This window comes from Antechinus flavipes, chromosome 6 (genome assembly GCF_016432865.1).
Source record: "Antechinus flavipes isolate AdamAnt ecotype Samford, QLD, Australia chromosome 6, AdamAnt_v2, whole genome shotgun sequence".
In the NCBI taxonomy this organism is placed as follows: domain Eukaryota; kingdom Metazoa; phylum Chordata; class Mammalia; order Dasyuromorphia; family Dasyuridae; genus Antechinus; species Antechinus flavipes.
This window is the reverse complement of record NC_067403.1, coordinates 242,795,275-242,819,590: the sequence shown is the minus strand read 5'-3', so window position 1 is coordinate 242,819,590 and position 24,316 is coordinate 242,795,275. Positions and strand designations below refer to the sequence as shown.

At 32.1% G+C, this 24,316-nt stretch overlaps 1 protein-coding gene and 1 pseudogene across 1 annotated transcript; one reads left to right on the top strand and one right to left on the bottom strand.

The window, feature by feature from the left end:
- Window positions 1-5,298: 5,298 nt before the first annotated feature.
- Window positions 5,299-6,228, bottom strand: LOC127541310 (olfactory receptor 4A47-like). Its single transcript, XM_051966594.1, has one exon. It carries the CDS (start codon window positions 6,226-6,228, stop codon window positions 5,299-5,301), a length of 930 nt encoding a protein of 309 aa, XP_051822554.1.
- A 6,817-nt stretch (window positions 6,229-13,045) lies between these two features.
- Window positions 13,046-19,662, top strand: LOC127541329 (olfactory receptor 4C46-like; annotated as a pseudogene).
- Window positions 19,663-24,316: the final 4,654 nt, after the last annotated feature.

Here is a 24,316-nt window from a genome sequence, read left to right as displayed (position 1 = left end):
ATACTTATTTTATTCCATAAGTTGAAATATATATTTTAAAAATCTTAGTGAAAGTCTAAAATAAGTTGACAATTTGAAAAAATGGAATCTTGTGTGATCATGGATAAATATTTTAGTTCCTTTCCTCTTTAACCATTTTAATTTCATTATTATGTGTTTTCATTTTTTAAGGAGTTATTTATTGTAATGTTAAGAATCCCAAGTTGTTATTGTCTCAAATGATTTCTGAAGCACCTTCAAGGACAAATTCAGAAAATATTTTCAAAATAAAAGAGTGGGCTAAAATAATTTTATTTTTATTTTTATTTTGGTGAATAGATATAGATAGATATAGATGTTGATATGTCTGTGTTTACATATATAGATAGATTTATATTTATGTATGTATATACTTATATGTATATTTATACACAATATGAATATTTGAATGCATATGTGTATATACTGTGTCTAACATGCATAGAGAAGAAGAAAAAGAAGCTGAGGATATAAGTAATATGCTCTTTTCCTCCTGTTCTACAATTTGCCTTGGTATAATGGCATGTATCAATAAAAAATAAATGTAATAAATTATCTTAGTTTAATTTGGAGCCAAGAAATTTTTATTGGAATCAATGGTCATGTAAGCAAATATCCTTAAGCTCTTAAAACACATATTTCTTCATGTACAATATAAAGATAATGATATTTGGACTGCTTTATTCATAGATTTTTTTTTTGAAGATCTAGATACTCATTGGTGCTTTGCCAAGCATTTCAGAACTTTTTTGTGTGAAATTATGTGATGGATCTTTCATTTCCTTTGCAAATCTTTGAGCCCACACCTCTTAATACTTCCAAAACCTTTCAAAACCCATATCAAAAGACTTTCATTTTTGTAAGTCTGTCTGTTTGGTATCTTGTTGTTAGTATTCTTTCTCCTTTAAATTACATAAAATAAATTTTGTATCTTTTTCCCCCCCTGTAAATCCCACCTTCTCAGTAGAAATGTGAATTTGTTAAGATTAAGGATAGTGTATTTTGCTTTTTCTTTTGGATGTGTGTGTGTGTGTGTGTGTGTGTGTGTGTGTGTGTGTGTGTGTGTGTGTTTTGCTTGGTGATCCAAGAGCTATGGACTTAGATTGTAAAAGAACTGACTTCAAATCAAGACTCACACAATTACTGGCTACACAACATTGTACAAAACAGCTAAATTTCATCTGCCTCCATTCTCTTATCTATAAAATATGTGTAATAATATATCTGTATTCTAACATTTTTGTGAAGATAAAATAATATATTTGCAAAGTACTTTGCTAACTTTAAAATGCTATAATAATGCTTATTACAATTATTCTTATTATATTTATTTATTTTTTATTTCTAGAATTGAAAGTAGTGATATTTCTATAGAAATTGATAAATATTGATTGAATTCAACTAAACTGACATGAAATGAATTGATAGATGGAAACAAATGATGGATATTTTTATAATGGTTTCCCTGACCAAGAAGTCTAGGCAGAGTTGACTTAATTAGTATTTTGTTGTTAATTAGGTATGACTAAAGATTTGTTTTCGGTTCACATGACTTTTGGGTTTAATATATAATATAGATAAATGAGAGTGAAGTACTATGGCAAAGTTTGCATTTAACATTAAAGGTTCTTTTATGTTCAGCCTCCAGAATTTACAGAGGTTCCTATTCAGGCTTTAGCTGGAACTGGATTTGAGAGGTGATTCACAAACCAAAGTATCAGTCATACTTTAAATCAGTAGTCAGGAATGAGTTGTTTTATAACAGAGAGAGCAGTTTTCAAAGGTGGCTAGGTAGAAAAGTGTAGAGAGTTCTGGGCCTGGAGTCAGAAAGGTTCATTTTCTTGAGTTCAAATGTGTCCTAAAATATTTTCTAGCTGTGTGTCCCTGATCACTTAACTCTCTTCCCTCAATTGCTCCATCTGTAAAATTAACTAAAGAAGAAAAGGACAAACCACTCTGTGACTGTAGAGAAAAAAAAAATAGATATGCTACTGCACTGTTGGTGAAGTTGTGAAATGATCCAACCTTTCTGGATTTGGAACTCTACTAAAAAAGCTATAAAACTCTTCATACTCTGACACAAAGATGCTACTACTAAATCTGAATCTCAATGAGATTTTTAAAAGATGTGGGGAGGACCTGTATAAACAAAAAATACTCATAGCCATTCTTTACAAAGCAGCAAAGAATTGGTAACTGAGGGGATAACCATCGATTTGGGAATAACTAAGCAAGTTGTAGTATATGTACTATATTGAGATGGAATGTTATTGTACAATAAGAAATGACAAGTAGGAGCTTTCATGAAAAATCTGGAAAGATTTATATGAACTGATGCAAAGTGGAATGAGCAGAACCTGAAGAACTTTTTTCAAAGTACAAATCTGTACAATGATCAACTATGAAAGACTTAGTCACTCTAATCAATATAATTATTCTAAATAGTTCTACTGGATCATAATGAAAAATGTACCTACCTGCAGAAAAAGATCTGATGAACTCTGAATGCTAAGTGGTGGGCATTTCCCTATAAATGACACACCAGTCCCACTTTCAAAAAGCTAAAGTAAGTAAATGAGATTTGTAATGAAAAAAAAAAATAATAAAAACAGGTAATATCTGTAACACCTGCAAATCTTCCAAAAGGTCACATGGTACATCCAACAATCGTTATATGTTCCCATCTTTAAAAATTCATCCCATTGTGTCAATATTCTTCTAGTCAAAGCCTGTAATGCTGAATCATAGAATATGACCTCATCAAAACAGTCAAATCTGAAAGTAATACAAATAATAAAAAGATACATGACAGATGAAGCCTGTTTCAAAAATGAATTTTAAATGAAAATTGATTAGGCAGAAAAATCAATGGAGCATATAACAAGGGTGAAAGATGTAGAATATCATGGAGTAACAATGTGAAAAGAGATACACTAGCCAAATATATCATTTATGAGCTCATGATTTTAAGCAGCACCAGGAGAAGTATTCTATTATATAAAAAGTATAATCCTTGTAGAATTCATAAAAGTCTTAGGGAAGAATCATACATCATACTATTGGAATAGCAATCATGATATATTGAATATGAAATATGATCATACAAAAATAAAAACAAGTATTGGGATAAAACAAAAATAACAATTGTGATGATATTTCAGTGAGTTATCCTAGTGAATAGACCTTAAGGTCTATAATTAGGAAGATGGGCTTTTGTCTAACCTCAGACACTTACTAGCTCTGGGATGTTTATGTCATATGACCTAACTATTTGCTTCAGTTTTTTCATCTCTAAAACGAGGGTAATAACAGCACCTATCTCCCAGAATTGTTTTGAAGTTTAAATGACATAACTATTGCCTAGTCCTTAATATATTTCCTAGGATTGTGCTATATAAATGCTATCTATATTGTATTCATCATCATCATTATCTTGCCAAATCACAGTTATATTTATAAATTGTTTGGATAGGAGAGCATAAAAAACATACGACAATATCAGCTCTTCAAATATACAGAATTGGCAATCAATGAAAATCATCAAAGGGCATTATGGGAACAGTGAAGCAAATCCCAACAACCTTTACAAAATGTATCTATGACATACCCATTTAGGACTGTTTTTGTAGGGAAAAAAATAGGCAGCACAGAATGCCAATTGAGATCTCAACTTTTTTTGAGGAAGTATCTCATTGTATGAGATCAAATAAATTATATGGCACTCAGCCATAACTTTGATACATAAAATGATTAGAATCAAACTTCTAATTAAAATCATTCAATTACTCATAATGTTTAAGCCACATTGAACAATTTTCCAAATATAGAAATCCGGACAAGTAAAATAAGACTTTGTTGTAAATAGGACAAATTATATAAACTTTCAGAGTTGTACTGAAGGTTATTTCTTTAAGATTATCATTGGAATAGATTTATGTGTACCAAATTTTTATATAACTCCAAATATTAAAATATAGCTTAACATAATATGTAAGACATCAAGTATAAATTAAAATAAGCAAAAATAATGTATAATATTTTGTTCTGGGACTGTTTCTATCAGAACCCAAGTGAAAAAATAGAATTAGATATGATAATAACAATAATTATGAAGGTTAAAAGATGATAAATAATCAGTATAGTGTCAAAAGTGATTTAAACCTAGTTATTTTATATCTACAAAACTCTATCATCTATGCCATGTCTATTTTTGAAAAGTAAAATATAAAAGGATCAATTTCCAATTTGATTATTGATATCATTATTTAACTTTGTTACTTATAACAATTGAAATATGTTATTTCATTTTAAAATATCAGGTCAAATCTTTCTCTTTTTTGCATCTTTAGGTATATACATACATACATATCATATATATATGTGTGTGTATATATATATATATATATATATATATATATATATATATATATGATTTTTTTCAATTCTGAACAAAATAGTCCTAAATTCCCAGATTTTGTATCACACTATAACCCCTGAGATTCAGTTTGAAAATGAACCTGGTTAATTTATATTGAGAACTTGAAGCAGGGATAACTTCAAGGTAAAATAAATTGATTAGTTGGGTTTTTTCCCCTTCTCTAGCATATAAATTAAATTAACACATCACAAAGATATTCAATGGCATAAAAATCACATTGTTAAACATACTGAACAATATTATTGAAAATATTATTTTTGTATTATTAATAGAAAAGACAATTGCTCTTAAATATATCACTTCATTAAAAATTAATTTATTTTTCCTGATGAACCATGACATTATTTTTTAATTCTCTTTTTAGTTCCAAATTATCTTTTCCATTCAACCTTTCCTCCACTAATTGAAAAGGCAAGAAATACAGTGTCAATTATCAATAAAAAGTCATGCTAAATAGATTTAACATATATATTTTAATATATAATATATAATTATATTATAACATATATATAATTATATACATATAATGTTTAATATATTAAACATCTTGCAGAAAAAGAAGCAAAAATAAAATAATGAGCAAAAGATACTTCAAACTGTGATGAAAATAAATTCATTAGATGTCAATCTGGATATGTATAACATTTTCATCAAATCATGACGTTCTGGAAAAAACAATTCAAGAATAAAAATGGGATTTTTAATGCTAATGGCAAAAAATCTTTTTTCTTCACATATTCAAGACAAGCTTTCTTAGCCTCAAAAAAAAAGTTTGAGGGATTTAACAATATTTTAACCTTTCCTTTATGAATTACCATTGTTTGGCCAGGGTGACCATTACTTTACTGCTTGCTGGACATCACTTTTTTGTTCCAAAGCTTCCTCATGGCATTTTTCATCTCTGTATTTCTCAGGGTGTAGATCAAAGGGTTCAACATTGGAGTAATGACAGTATAAAAGACAGCAAGAGATTTATCAATGGGGAAGGTATAGACAGGCCTGACATACATAAAAATACAAGGAACGAAGAAGCAGACAACAACTGTGATGTGGGAAATACAAGTAGAAAGGGCTTTTTGTCGACCTTCCAGACTTTGAGTTCTCAATGAATGTAGAATGACCCCATAGGAGATAAGCAATAGTAAAAAGATAGTTGTGCATATTGCTCCTCCATTAGCAACCACTGAGATGCCAATTATATAGGTATCTGTACAAGAAAGTTCCAATAAAGGATACATGTCACAAAAGAAGTGATCCATTACATTGGGTCCACAAAATGTGAGCTTTACAATAAAAATTAGATGAAATAATGAATGCATAAAACCTCCAAACCAGGACACCACCACAAGCAGAACACATATATGCCATCTCATAATGACTAAGTAATACAAAGGCTTACAGATGGCTACATAGCGATCATAGGCCATAAAAATGAGGAGAAAAACTTCAGTACCACCGAAAAAATGTTCTAAGAATAGCTGGACCATGCATGCTTGGAAAGAAATGGTTGCTTTTTCTTTAAGCATATCTAAGGTCATTTTAGGGACAATGACACTGGAATAGATAGCATCTATAAAAGACAAGGAGGCAAGAAAGAAGTACATAGGGGAATTCAAGCTCTTACTTCCAAGGACAGTCATGACTATCAGGCTATTGCCCACCATAGTTAAAATGTAGATAATAAAGAATATAGCAAATAGAATTTTTTGTATGTCAGGATTCTGGGTAAGCCCCAGAAGGACAAACTCGGTGACATTGCTCCCACTTTCCATATGTGAGTGAGTAGATGTGTGTCAATGCATTTGGAAGTGAGGGGACTGCAGAGCAAAGTGTTTATTGAATACAGCACCAGACTTTCAGTTATGAAATCCTCAAATTCAATTCTGACATATGACCCTTTAGATGGATGTTCTTCTTAACCTTTATAAGCATCATTTTCTTTACCAAAATACTCATCACAATAGTGAAACATTACTTTACCACAAACCTTTTTTTTTGATGGGGATGGAAGGTGAAACAGGGAGGAACAACTTACAGATGTTTTGTTTGCAAAGTTAATCTCATGTATAAAAGTTGGATATTCTTCCGTAGTTGCATCAGATTTTTACCTATAAAGATAATTATGAAATACAAACCTTTTAATGACCCTTTCTTATAGCACTTTCATTTCTTGATATATCCTTCCCACATCTGACAGTATATGAACTATATGCTTCATCTGTAGTTTTTCTTCTTTGTAAAAAAGGAAAGAGGCACACTTTCTTATTTTCTGTGACAAATTTGATCATTATATTATATTCAGGTTTTGGTGTGAATTGTTCTTTCTTTTTTATATTATTATCATTCATGTGGATATTGCCTTTGTTGTGTTTACTTTTCTCTGCTTAAATTCATGAAAATATTTTAATATTTGTCTAAAGTTCATATATTCATATTTTTTCAACACATATAGTATTTCATATCTAAGAATTCCCCAATAAATTAAATCTAAATTGTTCCAGTTTTTGCTATCACAAAAATTACTTTAATGAATATTTCTGTGTATAAAGGACTTTTGACTAAAATCCTTTTAGGTGACTGCCTGGCAATGAGTTTCCCCATTTCAAATGGCATGATCCCTATTTCAAAGGGTATATAGATTCTTTGTAAATACAATCTTTTCAACTGAAGCATCAGTCCTCTTCTGAAACTTCCAAGCCACTTCCATTTCAAGAACCTGATTTGTTCTCAGGAAAGAACAGTATACTTGGTTGTTATTGTAGTGGGAAAGAGATTAATGCACAGAAATATAAGACCATGATTCAATGTTCTTTGATTATATATGAAAAATAATTTGAATTTAAATAATTAGGAATTTTCCCTCCAAACTGAGGATCATTTGGATGACCTTCATCATGGCAGAGTTAAATACTGATGACATTGTATTTCATTCAATGAATTGAGATTTATTCTATTTTAACAATAAAATTTTTCCCAATAATATACTGTTAAATCCAATTGATTGGTGAAAATATATCATAATAAATGATTATTAATATTTTCCAAGTTTATCAAATCCTAAGTTTGAATGCATGCTAAATTAATATGTTTTTAAGAGGGAAGTAATACAAAAGTAGCACATAGTAAAAAAAAAAAAAACCTTATAAATGTCATAGTATTATGACTATTATTTTTTTGTTTCATATTCATCAGGCATTTCAAAAGGGGAATGAAAGAAATGACAGAAACTGCATTTTTTCTGTGTAACACTTTATTGAAGGCTATAGTTATCTATTACTAGGTAAAACCAGATCATTAAAGCTCTATTCTGAAATCAATAGCCTATACTAATTTCTGAATATATTGCTAAACTTCATTATATTTTTGTAGATTTTTTTTTCAAGGATGTCACATTGCAATAAATAATTCTGTAACTATGGGACATATATTGTTCCATATAATTTAAATCTTACAATAATTAAAATAATTTTTAGAAATTATTTGATTTTTTTTGATTTGCATCCTTAATTACTTAAAAAAAGATGAAAAATTGATGAAAAGATGACGACTATGGGTTTTTGTTTCTTTTTTAAAAAATAATATGCTTTCCCATTTTTCACTAAATCAATTGATAAACATTTATTCAAGTTAGATTAGCAAGAATCTACTTTATAATTCTAAAGCAGAACATAATTTGAATCAGATATGCAAATGACTTTTATATTACCTTTCCATGAAGTCAATTGTTTCAAGTCCTGTATTCTGATATGATTTCCTTGGTACTGAAAGACATCTGCTTAGAGCATGGACTATTCACCCTTATCTACTCTGTTGAAATCACATACCCAAAAAAGTCCATAATAATTAATTTTTAAGTGTACCTAAGTTAATAATTTCATGGTTTCTCCTCCAATCCTCCACAATAATAAAGTTTTTCAAACAATTGGTCTTTCATAGCTTATTAAATTGATTCCATGTAAATTCATGAACTTAGTCATAACTCATACAGTTTTATCAACAGAGAAGCATTGTATGCATATTCAATAAAAACACCAGCCCATGTCTGTGAGCCACTCAAATACTGCATTCTTAAAGCTATGCCTCCCCTAATTAAATCCTTTGAGTAATCTGGGCAGAAAATAGGATCAGTCTTCCATCTTTCAATTCTGAATCTCTGGAGATGTCTCAGTGAATAGTCTTAATAGTAGAGTTAAGGAGAGGGGAAAGAATGTGTCCAAATAATAAGGTCGTAGAGACATTTTAAAGAGAAATTACTATTTCCCTTCATATTTAGGGATGTTAAGAGGCTTTTAGTAGTATGTTCAAAGTTAAGCCAAATGACAACTTAGGCTCAGGATTCTGGTCTTTTGAAATCCCAATCAGCAATAGAATTTAGAAGACTGAGGCATACATCGTGAAATCCACTAAAATAACTTTTCTTTGGGGAGCTTTATGAGGTTAGAAAGTAGGATTAATAACAGCAATTTTATTAATTTTTAAACTTTAATAATACAACTGGAATGAAAATTAAATTACTATTAATATTTCACATATATCTCAAAAATCAAAACTTTTCAAGCTCATGAATCTCAGAAAATTGGGACTGCACTATGTTGGGTGAATAGTAAAATATTATGTATTTGAATTAGCAGATTCAAAGAGATATAAGGCTATTTAAAATAAGGCCTCCAAGCATGGAAAAGAGTGAAAAAACTATTGACAACCAGAATATTTGAAGGAAGTGGAATAGAGTATAGGAGTATACAAATAAAATACTCTTACAGAAGTTCTTAAATCAAATACAGAACCTTAATGAGAAAAGATTGTTCCATATTATATTAGAGATAGGATGTTGCCCTTTTGCTGTCATTTATAGTAAGAAATGTTTAGTAATGAAAGTATATCTTTTATTTTTTCTTTTTGTATTTCTCAGAAGATGAAACATGGCCTAATGAATAGTGAGATCACCCTAGGAAAACACAAAGTCATGCTTTAAATGTCATTTCTTACCTATTTTAGTAATTTTGGACAACTTATTCAAGCATATAAATGCTCCAAACAATGCTAACACTAAAAGTTCCAGAAAAAGTGTTGATGCAATTACAAGTTTGCTTTATTTGGGGAGGGAAAGTGTTAATTTAAATAAATTTATTAAGTGATGGAGGAAAATAATAAGACAAAAATTAAGGTGATCTTCCCTGCAAGGAAATAACTTCATAACTGGGAAAATAGTATTCATACTATACAAACATTTCTTTTTTTAAAAAGTGAGTTAATTGGGGTTAAATGGCTTGCCCAGTGTCATACAGCTAGGAAGTGATATGTCTGTGAAGGCAGATTTGAATTATCGTCCTTTTATCTTCAAAGCCAGTGTTTTATCCACTGCCCCAGTACTTTTTTTTTTTTTAAATATTGAGGAGTGAAGTTTTGAGAAACTTGCTTGAGTAACTAGCCCAGTAGTGAATTAAAAGTGGTTAAGAAGGAGTTACTAAGAAATAAACTTAGTGGAATAATTACTTTGTACAAACTACTTTAAATTTGAGTTGTTGAGTTGTTTCAATCATTTCCAACTTTCAATGATTTCATTTGGTGATTTTCTGACAAAGATATTGAAGTGCTTTAATATTTTCTTCTCCAGTTTATTTTATGAAGGAATCGAGGCAAGAGTTAAATGACATGTTCAAGATAGTTATTATCTGAGTTAAATTTGAACTCAGCAATATGAATTTTCCTAAAATATGAACCTCCTAAAGCACTAAACCAGTGTTTTACCCACTATTACACCTACCTGCCTTCATTTTTAAATTAGAGAATAAATAGTGAAGTTAACAATAGATTATTGAATGTAGTCATAATGCAACAGATATAAAGTTTGAATGGACACAAATCACATAATGTAATCCCCCTGCTCCATCAAATCCATCAACTTCTTAAAATATCCACCATTTGAAAACACATTTGTTATTAATCTCTCTGAGGATTTCTTTGAGAGCATTAAAGGACATGTCCATGAATGAAATCTCTCTCTCTCTCTTTTTTAAATAACTTTTTATTGACAGAACCCATGCCAGGGTAATCTTTTACATTATCTCTTGCACTCTCCTCTGTTCCGATTTTTCCCCTCCCTCCTTCTATCCCCTCCCCCAGATGGCAAGCAGTCCTATACATGTTAAATAGGTTACAGTATATCCTAGATACAATATATGTATGCAGAACCCAACAGTTCTCTTGTTGCACAGGGAGAATTGGATTTAGAAGGTATAAATAACCCGGGAAGAAAAACAAAAATACAAGCAGTTTATACCATGAATGAAATCTCAAAGAGTGTTATGAATTGGTCTAAAGCCCAAAGAGGCTTCTTGGGGAGGGCTCCTAAAAAAAACTTTCAAAGTTAATTAAGGGAGAAAGAAGAAAAAAAATGAGAAAAGGAATGAGAGGTATGCAAGAGAGAGTCAATAATTGGAAAAAGAAAGAAAAAAGTTGACTTTAGTAAACAACTCCTAAAAAATGCCCTTGTCCAAAAGCAAAATGTATACTGGACATCTAATTTCAGATATAAATGTGAGATTGTAGATCAACAGAGATCAGAGCAATTGAGAACCATCAGCATGGAAATAGTAATTAAATCTTTTAAAGGTGATCACCAAGTGAAGGAAAGAACGAAAAGAGAAAAAGGCCCAGTTCATGATCTTGAGGAATGCTGACAATTAGGGGCTATGATGTGGAGAATGATCCAGTAAGAAGACAGAAAAAGAACTATCAAATAGGTAGCACGAAAACTAGGTGAGTGCTGTCCTGGAAACCTAGAAAGAAAAGAATATCAAGGAGGAAAAAGGGATCAATAGTTACAAAATCTGCAAAGAGATTAAGGAAAATGAGGATTTAAAAAAATGGAAGCTAAGAGGTCCTTAGTCACTTAGAAATGAACAATTACAGTGGAATAGCAAAGTTAGGAAGCATATTGTAAAGGATTAAGAAGAAAATGGAGAGAATGTAGATCCATCTATGTAGATTGCTTTTCAAGGAGTTCAGCTACAAAGAGCAGAAGTAGAATAGCACAATATTAACAAAGATGAAAGAATTGAAACAGATGTGAATGAGTGTGTGTGTGTGTTGTGTTAGTGTGTATTGTTTTTCAGCATATCAAGATGTAGGCTTATTGGTAGGCAGTAGGAAATGAATCACTGTAGGAGAGATAAAATAAGTAAAAAAAATCAGAAATTATAAGAGGACAATTTGTTAAAAGACATGCAATGAATGATATTACTTTAAGGAGAAGGCTAGCTATGATTCCTCACACAGAACAGATGATAGAAGAAAAATTGAAAGGTACCTCCTTAGTTATGAGATAAGGAGAAAGGGAGAAGAGTGAATTCAAAGTAAATAGATTCTTCTTTTTCTCTATAAAACATGACTGAAGGATCTCTATTCGGAGTGTGGTGGTAGAGGGAGCTATAGAAAATTTGAAGAGGGATAAATCTTTTAAAAGAACAGCTATGGAAAGTGAGACATTATAGGATTGCTTAGCAGCAGTCATGGTTTTTTGTGAGGTTATATGGAATAAATTTTCAAGTGTGAAAATCAACTTCACTAATTTTTATAACAAAAGTATTCCATGTTATTAATAAATCATAATTTTATAAGCTATTCCCCAGTTGATTGTCATACCTTCATTTAGACACACACACACACACACACACACACACACACAGTACATATGTAAATGGCTGAAACTCTTGAGTTGATGCACTAAGGCCAGACAACCAAGCACTTAAGGACTTAAGGCTAATTACCGATTGGACAATACTCTATAAGCATATGCTAGGAAAACGGCTCTTCCCACTATTCTGTGCTGGTTCAATAATTGGTGTATTCAGAAAATTGTAGCAAGGACTAGGGGGTGGAGTAAAACTAGCCAGGGTCATTTGGGTGAGAGACTAAGAGGAGAGATTGTGGAGATTCTGCATCCATCCAATTCACTTCTATCCTTAAAGACCAAGAATAAACCCCAAGGATTTTTGCTTATCCTGACTCTGGTTGATTCTAAGGTATCCAGGGTGATAACTCAGTCTACACATACTTTTTTTTTTTTCATTTTAAATGTTAGTTCAAAAAGGGTAGGATATTTCCATGTACATAGCAGAACATAAAGAGAGCTTTCAAAAAAAAAAAAAAAACAAATACAAATTTTAATTTTAAATTGTTTATTAAAAATCTATGTAATAAATACTATACATTGTTGTCAAAAATACTCAACTTTTCTGTGCTTCCTTCTAAATTTTCTTCTGTTCCCTACTGTGCACTATACATTTTTTTTATTCCCTTCCCATCCTTCCCTACAGAAGGCTACAATGAAACAAGAATACAACATACACACACATATCTTGGTGTGTTTGTGTCTGTGTGTATGTATGTATATATATATATACACACACACACACATGAATATGCACATATGCACACATCTCTGGATATGAGTATATATATATCATAATATATTTATATAAGTATATATATTCACAAAAAGCTTTTGTGGTGACAAAGAAATTAAACTGAGGATGACATACATATATATAATATATGCATTTACATATGTATATATAGCAAATCTTTATAATACAAATGGGTATTTTTCTATTTTTTCTTATCTCATAAATAACTGTCTAATATCATTATATTTGGTTTAAAAACTATGCACAATTTGACAACTTGTGTAATGCAGTTAGAAACTACTTTCTTAAATGACAGTATTAGTGATTTAAATAATTTTTCACATGGTTAGTGATAGCTTGGTTTGGGACTTCTTGCTCTTAAAACTTTTTGAGCATTTATACTTTTTGAGCACATCATTTAAGGAATGCATATTTTGATTCTCATTTTATTCATTATAGATGATTTTTACTAAAGGTAATGATGAAAATCATCAAAGAAACAATATAAATCTCTGATTCGAGTATATTCAGGTTGAATGAGTTGAATTGGAAGATCCATATCACTGCATTTGGGGCTTTGCTAAAGTGAATATTAGCTTTAGGTTAAAGAGAAAAAAATAAACAATATTGAAATGGTTTTTAATATGCCCTATTCTATACAATTTTTTTGTTGTTCAGTCATTTTAAAAATCACATTCAACTCTTTGTGAAGCCTTTTGAGGTTTTCTTGATAAAGACACTGGAGTTATTTGTCATTTTCTTCTCCAACTCATTTTATAGGTGGTGAGTTTAGACAAACAATTAAATGACTTGTTCAGAGTCACATAGTTTATAAGTGTCTGAAACTGGGTTAGAATTCAGAAAGATAATTCTTCTTAACAGTAGGCCTGACATTCTATCTTTTGCACTAGTTAGTTGCCTTGTTCCCTCCAAATCCCTGTGGGGGGAGCAAAAAAAAGTATAAGATATTTTCATTTGCATTTATAATTGAAAAACACTTATAGTTTTCAGATACCTAGTCATTTCTTTAAGCCTAATAATATATTTGACCAAAACTTCCTGACAAATGTCTGGAGAGTTGACAAAGTAAGTAGATCCACTGTAATCCATTTTCACTAAGTTGATTTGGGAAAGGTGCACCAGAGATATGTCATTAGTATGATATTCCCTGATTGTACCTGATTTATACTGGACACAGTTTCCTTAGTGATACAGATCCTAAAATAATAATAGGAACATTTCATTCTTCTTCTTCTATGGCACATAATTGATGCTCCCAATATAAAGAGAAGAATGAACTGAGAATATCTGCTTTATTATAGAAACACCTTCCCAAAATCATGTATCTTTTAGGAAAAAAGCCTCTTTAGCCCCATTAATAATTAACTCCTTTGGGAGCACAATCAGGGTCTCTAAACCTTATAATATGCAATTTAGTTCCATTTCTCATGACAAGGCCATGAGAGAGGAGGTAAGAATCTAGATGGTCATTTAAAGTCACTTCTGTTTGTTCTCATAAAAGTATGGATAGATCTCCATAATATCTTTATGATTGGGGATGGTTTTTTTTTTGTTTGTTTGTTTGTTTGTTTTATTTTGTTGTTGTTATTTCTAGTATTAGAGAATGTGGTGTTGAATAAGGTTGAATTTCCCTAGATGCAGAGTGAGGGAGATCTGGGATGTAAGAATCATGAAAATACCTCTATTAAAAATAAATACCTGATTGACTCTATGGTTGAACCATTGCCACCATCTTCCTATTCAATGACAATATCATCATGAAAGTGAGAATTTGCTTGAATATTTGAGAAAGCATTTCTATCCATGCATCAGAACAGGGTAAGTCATTCCACATATGTCAGGCTATATTTCCTGCTTGCTTCTAGGCTTGTTTTAAGAACCCAGTTTTATACTGTAGATTAAATCTATTAAAAATTATGAAATATGGCTTAGAATGGATAACTATAAATATATAAAGCAGAGTAAGTATCAGTTCTAGTAAAGTTTGTAGGGGTGGATGCTTGAATTGCAATGAGTCAGACAATTCAATTTTTGCTTTTCTCACCCTTCACATTTCTGATTCTCAGTTTCCTCCTCTGCATAAAGAAAATAATAATTCCTTTCATGGCCATTATCTGGGGTTAGATGGGAAGAAAGTCATTGGTAAAATGCAAACTATCATATAAATGTAATTTATTTACATTTAACAAGCATAATATCTGAAGGAAAAAAAAATAGCATAACCAAAGGTCAAAGAGTCACTTATAGTAATCCCATGACTTGTTTTGTAACTTATATCAGACTTCATTACCATTAAAGAATAATCTTTAAATTGGAATAATCCAAATCTTAAACTCTTGAAACATATATGCATAGATGACTAAATGTCATAATAAAATATAAAACATGAGTAAATGAAGAATAAGTTTCCCTTACTGGTCCTAGATCTTCACTTTCTTCCAGATTGTAGGGGACTCTTCAGGAAATTAGATTTTTATTTCAAAAAATCAGATAGACCAATTGTTAGCTAGTACAATAGGAAAGAGACACACAGAGAGAAGGCAGAAAGACAACCAGAGACAGAAAAATTCTAGTAGAAGAAAGAAAAGAGATAAGAAAGGGAAGTGATAAATATTAATAAACACCAAAACATCATGTACCAAACATTGTGATAAATATTTTAGAAATATTAGTGTGGGGCAAGTAGATGGCACAGCAGATAGTGCACCAGTCCTGAAGTCAGGGGAACCTGAATTCAAATCTGACCAAATAACACTTACTAATTGTGTGACCCTGGGCAAGTAATTTAACCTCACTTGTGTCATGAAACAAATAAACAAACAAGTATTGATATAATGGGATAGGACCCTCTGGTAATATTTTGTGTGTAGAAAGAAGGACAACTTTTTTATAAAAGTCTACATTAAAAGGACAAAAGGAAGGAAGATATAGGGAAATTTTGAATTTTTTCAAAGACAGCATAATGATATAATTTAGGATGAATCAATTATTTTCTCTATCAACTTGATAGGCTTAATAGATCCCTAGGAAGTGGAATGGATAAGCAGAACATAATATTCTTTATAAAAGAATAGCAGGTTTTGAACCTGAGTTTTGTAGAGGATGAACGAGATAGTGATTGAAAATTAAAATGATTGTCATGTAAAAGTGAGGATCCTTTTGGAATAAATGAAAAAAAAATATGATGGATCCATTCACTAGAATTTTGTTATATGCATCAAGGTTTATCAATCCAAAATTATGAAAGAGAAAAACAGATTAGGAAAAAAAAGACTAGCAGTATGTATATAGCAGTGGGGAAAAGATATCTGAGAATACAAGATGGCAAATAGCTCAACTGATTAAGAACAGGCTTAAAATTTTGAAGAAGGAGAAATAATGGACATAACTGGGAGGAAAGAGAAAATTGTAATGATTTGGAAAGCGAATCCAACAGAATAGAATAAGTGAGGCTAAAACACAAAGAGTTTGAATAATATCAAATATACTGAGAAGGGAAGTGTAAACCACACTATCACTGAGATGTCCTAGTTAGGCCAGAGTGAAGTCTAAATTATGACCCATCTTTTTGGACTCTAAAGTGGAATAATCCTATAGAATATAAGGATTCCTGAACACATAGGCCTGTTCATAGCACACAGTAAGTTATTAATAAATTATTTACTGACTGATTGGAGGATCTTAATGAACTGATAGGCAAGGATATTCAAGAGAACAAAAATATATTGAAGCCACTATTATAAAGGATAGCTTTGGGTTAGAGAGAAAGACTAAGAATAAGGTATTGAACTCCTTGAGAAATGAAAAAAGTGATATAGAATGCAATGATGATCTAGAAAGGCAATGTGGTGGGGGCAGACAAATATATACAAAGAAATTCAAAAGTAGATAAATTAGAGATAGGTGATATAGCTATGGTGATACAGCTGGATATGGTTAAATAGAGAGGAAGACAAATATTACAGAAAAAACAACAACAACAACAACAACAAAAATAAGGTACCAGCTGTCAGGTAGCTGAGAGATTGCAGTAGATGGGGTGGGGGGGGAGATATAAATGTGCTAGTGGGGAACATATGAAGCCAATTCCCTTTATTCATATATTGTGGGGTTTTTTTAAAATCTTAATTGGCATTGAAGATAGTAGTATCCATTAGTGAAATTCTTCTGTGAGAGAATTGTTTCTATGAATGAAAGACAGAGTATGGGAGAAGAAAATGAAAAGAAGATACATTTATTAAAGATAAAGCTGATATTTTGGATGGAATAATTAATATAGTTATCAACAAATTTTAGGGACATCAGGTTATCATCTTCCACTCTAGTCTTTCTTCTTCCCTATATGTCACAACAATAGTTATTGCAATATGATCCTAAAACTTCCCTTTTAAGAGCTTTCCTCATTTTGCATTGTTGCTCATTAATAGGATAGGGCCTTAAATCTATCATTTATGGCAAATAAGGCAACAAGCCATTAGATGTCTTTGATATTTAAAATTTATATTCAGATATTTTAATTTAAAAGTTAATGCATGTTTGGATTAACTGCCATCTGGGGGAGAAGGTGGGGACAAGAGCGGAAAATTTGGAACAAAAGGTTTTGCAAGGGTCAATGTTGAAAAAATTACCCATGCATACTAGTTGTTACAACACACTTCTGACTCATAAGGAGCTTAGAAACCACCAATTAAGAAAAAAATATGATTAAACCAAGCTTTAGTTGATTCTCACTTTATTGCATATTAAATATGGCATAATGTTTTAGCCTGACAAGAATGTGTTGATCATGGTATTATGTATCCCTCCTAGGTTTGTGCCATTTGTGACTAAGTAATTGATGTCACATATGCCTTTATCCAAATAGATTGTAGAAATATTAAATGGTCTTAAACCAAGAAGAGATGTCTATAGTTCTTAATAGACATTTAATTTTAAGGTAATATTAAATCAAACTTTGTTGTTTGTTTCCCAACATTAAATGAATGCCCAATCTAAAATATATTATCAGCTAAGCCACATCACTAGTTTGTCTGTGAAAATATCAAGAGAGGTTTGATGGAATATTTTTACTAAAATTGCTCTGTAAGGATAAAAAGCACAGTTGTCACAACTACTCAATGGCATACCGAATCTAATCATATCATAAGAACACTCACACTTAGAAGAAAACATACAGGGAAAGTATCAATCTATTCAACATTATTCTGATGAGGAAACAGAGGCAAAGATAGATTAAGTAACATGGCCAGATTTATACAATTAGGTGAATAGAATTGATGGAATTGAAATCTAGGTGACATGAATTCAAATCCTGTCTTAGAAGCTTGTTAGGTGTTTCTCTAGGAAAATAACAAACTTTCCTTGCCTCAATTTTCTTATCTCCAGAATGAGTAGAATTATAATATCCATCCCAAAATGTTGTTATAAGAATGAAATTAGATTGCTTGTGTAAATAACTTTATAGAGCAATTGAAAGTATAAAACAGTAAGTGGTACTTTTCAAGCATTCTGCAAATGACAGCTACTATAATTTCTAGTAATATGCAACTGAGGGGAATTTTAAGTTAAATCTTCTTGAATTTTGAGCCTTTTGCACTCAAAGCATATAATTCTTCACTTAGACACTTTAAGTTTAAGGGAACAGAGATTAAGTGTGTATAAATCACCTATTTTAAGTTCACCAAGGGACAAGACCATTTGGTATATGAATATATATTCAGACCAATCTCTTTCTATGATAACATTCTAGAGCAGAGTCCAATAATATAAGGCCCCCTTACTGAAAACTTTTACTTTCTTTACAGTTAAAACAACACTTGCTTGAATTCAACATCTATGGGGGAAAATGGCTAATGGAAATAATGTCACTGAATTTATCTTATTGGGGCTTACGGAGAATCCAGAGATGCAGAAAATTATTTTCATTGTATTTTCCATTATGTATGTTGTAACAATGGGGGGTAATATACTCATTGTCATTACTATTGTCATCAACCCTAGTCTAGATTCCCCCATGTACTTTTTTCTTGCCTATCTGTCCTTTATAGATGCTTGTTATTCTTCTGTTAATGCACCTAAACTCATTATAGACTCACTCTATGAAAAGAAAACCATTGTCTTCAATGGTTGCATGATACAAGTGTTTGGAGAACATTTCTTTGGAGGGGCTGAAGTCATCCTGCTCACAGTAATGGCCTATGATCGGTATGTGGCAATATGTAAGCCCCTGCACTATACAAGCATCATGAATTGGCGGTTACGTAGCCTCTTGATGGGTGTGGTGTGGATAGGAGGCTTACTTCATGCAACTATACAGATGCTGTTCCTGGTCCAATTACCCTTTTGTGGTCCCAATGTCATAGATCACTTTATGTGTGACTTAAATCCTTTGTTGAACCTTGCCTGCACTGACACTCACATCCTTGGACTATTTGTCGCAGCCAATAGTGGTTTCATATGCTTGTTAAACTTCCTCCTGTTAATGGTTTCCTATAGTGTCATCCTGAGTTCTCTGAAGGCTCACAGTTTGGAGGGTAGACGCAAAGCCCTCTCCACCTGTGGCTCCCACATCACTGTAGTTGTCTTATTCTTTGTTCCATGTATTATTGTCTACATGAGGCCTGGTACAGCCTTTCCCATTGATAAAGGTATTGCTGTCTTCTACACAATGATCACTCCCATGTTAAACCCTTTGATTTACACACTGAGAAATGCCCAAATGAAAAATGCTATCAGAAAATTGTTCACCGGAAGGAGATTTTGGTTGCCCAGTAATGGACACTTAATAAAACTATCAGATTCAAAGTCATGTATGAGGAGGAAGGGAAAGTATCCAAAGAAAGATTTTGTGGATCAGTGAAAGGAAAATTCAAGGATATACATTTAAAAATTGTTATCTAGCATTCAGTGAATCTACATTGAGATATTTTCCTGTTTGAATTCTTCTAATGTTTAAAGAGGCTTCCTAATGGGGGTATATATTATTAAAAAGCTCACATTATTTTTAAGTGCAGTTTATGAATAAATAACAGGAGAAATGGAAGACAGCCTCATTGAAAAGACTATTATATCCTTAATATATACTACACAATACTATATATGTACTACATAGTATACTATATATACTATACAATACAAATAAGATAAGCTTCAGATTTTTCTCAGAAATTGAAATGTTAATATAGAATATTTTTCATTTAAAAGATCAATTAAATTTCACAAGCATTGTGTATGTGCCTATTATGTTTCAGACATTGTCTATAATGCCAAGAACATAGTACTTAATAAATACTTATTGAGTGACTGAGTGTTTTGCGTGTTGGATACATAGGAAAAATTAAAATCATCATTGTACTCATAAATTTTGCACTATATTGCGGAGGGGGGTGGAAAGCATGAACATTCAGAATACAAAAGATTTGCAAAACAAAATCTAATTATAAAGGAAGCCTTGTACATTGGGGACATGTAATGGGCTGAGGCTTGAGTAGATGCACTGAGGTCCCAAGCACATGAGGCTAAATAGTAATTGGACCATACTCTATTAATATATATTTTTGGAGAAAGAATGGCCCCCACCCACTTTTTGTGCAAGTCCTGATGTGTTGTATAGGAAATGACAATTTTGGTGAGTGGAGGCAGGGGAGTGGAGAGGGAAGCGGAAAGAGAGACTGCTGGTTGGCATCTTGACACAGCTGCTCACATTGCTATCTCGACCATCCTTTAACTCCATTCTCCCTCTGTCAGCTGGCTTCCTGTTTGCCCATATTGCTATCACAATCCTTCTTCATCTCTTTATTTCAATAAAGATTCAAGATTTTCCCCTTAACCTGAATTCCTGACTCTGGCTGATTTTAAATACACAGTCATCACAGGGACATATGGGAAATTACTACTCATCTCATGTAAAAGATGACACATTGTCTAAGTTTGCCAAAATATTACAAGATGAATAAAAGGAATTTTAAAAGAGATGATATACTATATGTGAGGGATAGTTTGATGGCCAATTTTAAAATGCAGAATATGGGAAGGAAATCAGTGTTGCAATCAAAGGACAACAAACACATTTGAAGGTCACATCTCTAAAGGCCTCCTCCCAAAATGAATTGAGTTCCAAATCTATCCATCTGCATTATCATTTAACCTACATTTGTTCATCAGCATTTATTTTGCCTTCTTCATTTGATTGTGAAGTTTTTATGTCCTGATTAATACTTGGTTAATTTTTGTGTAAGTGCCATGTATTGCTGATAAAAGGTGTTTTGCTTTCTGGTCCCATTCTATTTTCTCCAGAGTCTAGTATATCTAAGTTTTCTAGGACTCTATTAACTTCCCTAGTTTCTTTTTCATTTATTTCATGGTTGAATTTGTCTAATTTTGAGCGGGGAAAGTTGAGGTTTCCCCACTAATGTAGTCTTGCTGTGTATTTCTTCTTGTAACTTGCTTAATGTCTTCTCTAAGAATGAGGATGCTCTACCACTTGGTGCATATACATTTTGTATCAATACCAATTCAATGTTTAGGCAGTGGTCCTCAAACTTTTTAAATAGGGGTCCAGTTCACTGTCCCTCAGACTGTTGGAGGGCCAGACTATAGTAAAAACAAAAACATTGTTTTATAGGTTAAATAAAGAAACTTCGTAGCCCTGAATGAGGGGGATAATCATCCTCAGCTGCTGCATCTGGCCTGCGGGCCGTAGTTTGAGGACTCCTGGTTTAGGGTATCTTTTAACAAGATATAGTTTCCTTCTTTATCTATTTTAATTAGATTTATTCTTACTGTTGCTTTTTCTGAGATCAGAATTGGTATTCCTTTTTTTTTTTCTTCAGGTGAAGCATATTTAATTCTGCTCCAGTCTTTTTTTACATTTTTTACCTTTACTCTATGTATCGTTTTGTTTCAGATGGGTTTTTTATATGCAATGTATTATAGGATTCTGTTTTTTTTTTTAATCCACTCTATTGTTCAATTTTGTTTTATGTAAGAATTAATCCCATTTATATTTATAATTAGGATTACCAACTCTATATTTTCCTTCATCCTATTTTCTCACCTATATATACTTTTGTTCTCTCTTTCTACTCTGTCCCTCTGTAACAATATTTTTTTCTTATCCAATTCTTCCTCTACCTTCTCTACCTTTCTCACCCCTTCTCCCTTCTCTTACTCCTTTATCCTAGTCTTTCTGTCCTCCCTTCCATTCAAACTCTCCCTTTTTCCCCTGTCTCTTCTTTATTGGGTAAAATAAATTTCTATACCCTATTATTCCCTCTGTGATCCCAAACTGATGAGATTAAGTTTCAGACCATGCTCAATCCCCTCCCTTCTTTGGATTGTAATAGGTCTGTTGTGCCTCTTCATGTGATCTAATTTATTGCTCCTGTTTCTGCTTCATCTTTTTCCATCCCTTGTATTTTTCTTTGATATCACTGCATCAGAGTACATTCACAACCATATCCTCTGTCCATTTATGCCTTCTCCAAATGTCCCTATAACAGATACAGTTCTCAAGAGTCACAGATATTTTCCCATCTAAGGATATAAACAGTTTAACCTTTAAATAATATATATATATATATTCCATTTACCTTTCTGTTCTTCTATTGAGTCATGTTTAAGAGATCAAATAAAATGTTTTGTTTACTTCTGTTTTTTTTTTTTTTTTCAATAGAAATAATTGAAAGTCTCTTCACTTAATTGCAGATCCATTTCCTGCCCTGAAAACAAGATGCTCATTCTTCCTGGATAGTTAATTCTGGGTTACAGCCCCAGAACCTTTACTTTCCAGAATATGGTATCCCAAACCCACCAATCCTTTATTGTAGATTCTGCCAAATCTTGGGTATTCCTCACTATTGATCCTTGATACTTGAATTATTTTTGTCTGGTAGTTTGCAGTACATTTTCTTTAACTTTATAGTTCCAGAATTTTGCAACAATGTTCTTTGGGACTTTCCTTGTGGGATCTCTTTTGAGAGGTAGTTGATGGATTATTTCAATGATTATTTCTTCCTTTGGATCTAGTATGTCAGGGCAGTTTTCCTTGCTGATCTGTTGAAGGATGTTTTCCAGGCTATTTTTTTTTTTTTTTTTGGTCATTCCTTTCAGGCAGACCAATTATTTTTATATTGTCTCTCCTCATTCGATTTTCTAGGTTAGCTATTTTTGCAATGAGGTATTTTACATTTTCTTCCATTTTTTTTTCACTCTCCTTAGTTTGATTCCTGATGGCTCATAGAGTCATTTGCTTCTATTAACCCAGTTCTAGCCATTAAAGTGTCATTTTCTTCAATTTGCTTTTTGTCTCTTTTTTATTTGATTAATTCTATTTTTCAAATGTTTTTTTTGTTTGTTTGTTTGTTTGTATATTTTATTTTATTTTATTTTTTTAATAACTTTTTATTGATAGAACGCATGCCAGGGTAATTTTTTACAGCATTATCCCTTGCATTCACTTCTGTTCCGATTTTTCCCCTCCCTCCCTCCACCCCTTCCCCCAGATGGCAAGCAGTCCTTTACATGTTGAATGGGTTGCAGTATATCCTAGATACAATATATGTGTGCAGAACCGAACAGTTTTCTTGTTGCACAGGGAGAATTGGATTCAGAAGCTATAAATAACCCGGGAAGAAAAACAAAAATGCAAGCAGTTTATATTCATTTCCCAGTGTTCGTTCTCTGGGTGTAGCTGCTTCTGTCCATCTTTGATCAATTAAGGCTCTCTTTATTGAAGAGATCCACTTCCATCAGAATAAGGATGTTGTTTTCTTCAGTGGATTTTTTTTTCTTTTGCATCTTGCCTATGGTGTCTTTTAAGGAATGGATTTCTTCAGTGTTCTTCCCACCCCACCCCACCTCTTTTTCCAAGATTTTGATTCTCTTACATACCTTTCATTTCTTTTCTCAGGTTTTTCTTCTATCTCTCAATTGCTTTACAAAGTTTTTTATTAACACTTTTAAGAAGACTCATTTGGTTTGGAACCACTTCATATCACTCTTTGAAGTTTCTTTTATGTACATTTTGTCCTTGATGAGTAGCTATTTTATTGTTCCCAGTCACTGTTAAGAGCTTTCTATGATTAAGGTTCTTTTGTGTTTCTTGCTCATTTTCTTAACTTTCTCTTTTAGTATTTTGTTTTTGTGCGTGATTTTATGGTCGAGCTCTAAGTCTGGGGTAAAGGGTGTACTGTCCCAAGCTTCTTATGAAACTCTGAGCCTTGACTTTGAGCACAGGAGCCCCTTGTGTTTGGTGTTTTGCTCACAGCAAGGGGCAGCTTTCCTTGCTCTTTCCAGGAAACATCATGGTATCCCAAAATTTGCATTCTGAGTTGGAATTGGAAGTTCCCCCACTGGTCTGCTCAAGTTTTGATCCAGGTCCAAGGGTCTCAATTGCTGATTTGCTGTTTTCAAGATCCTCCCACTGGTT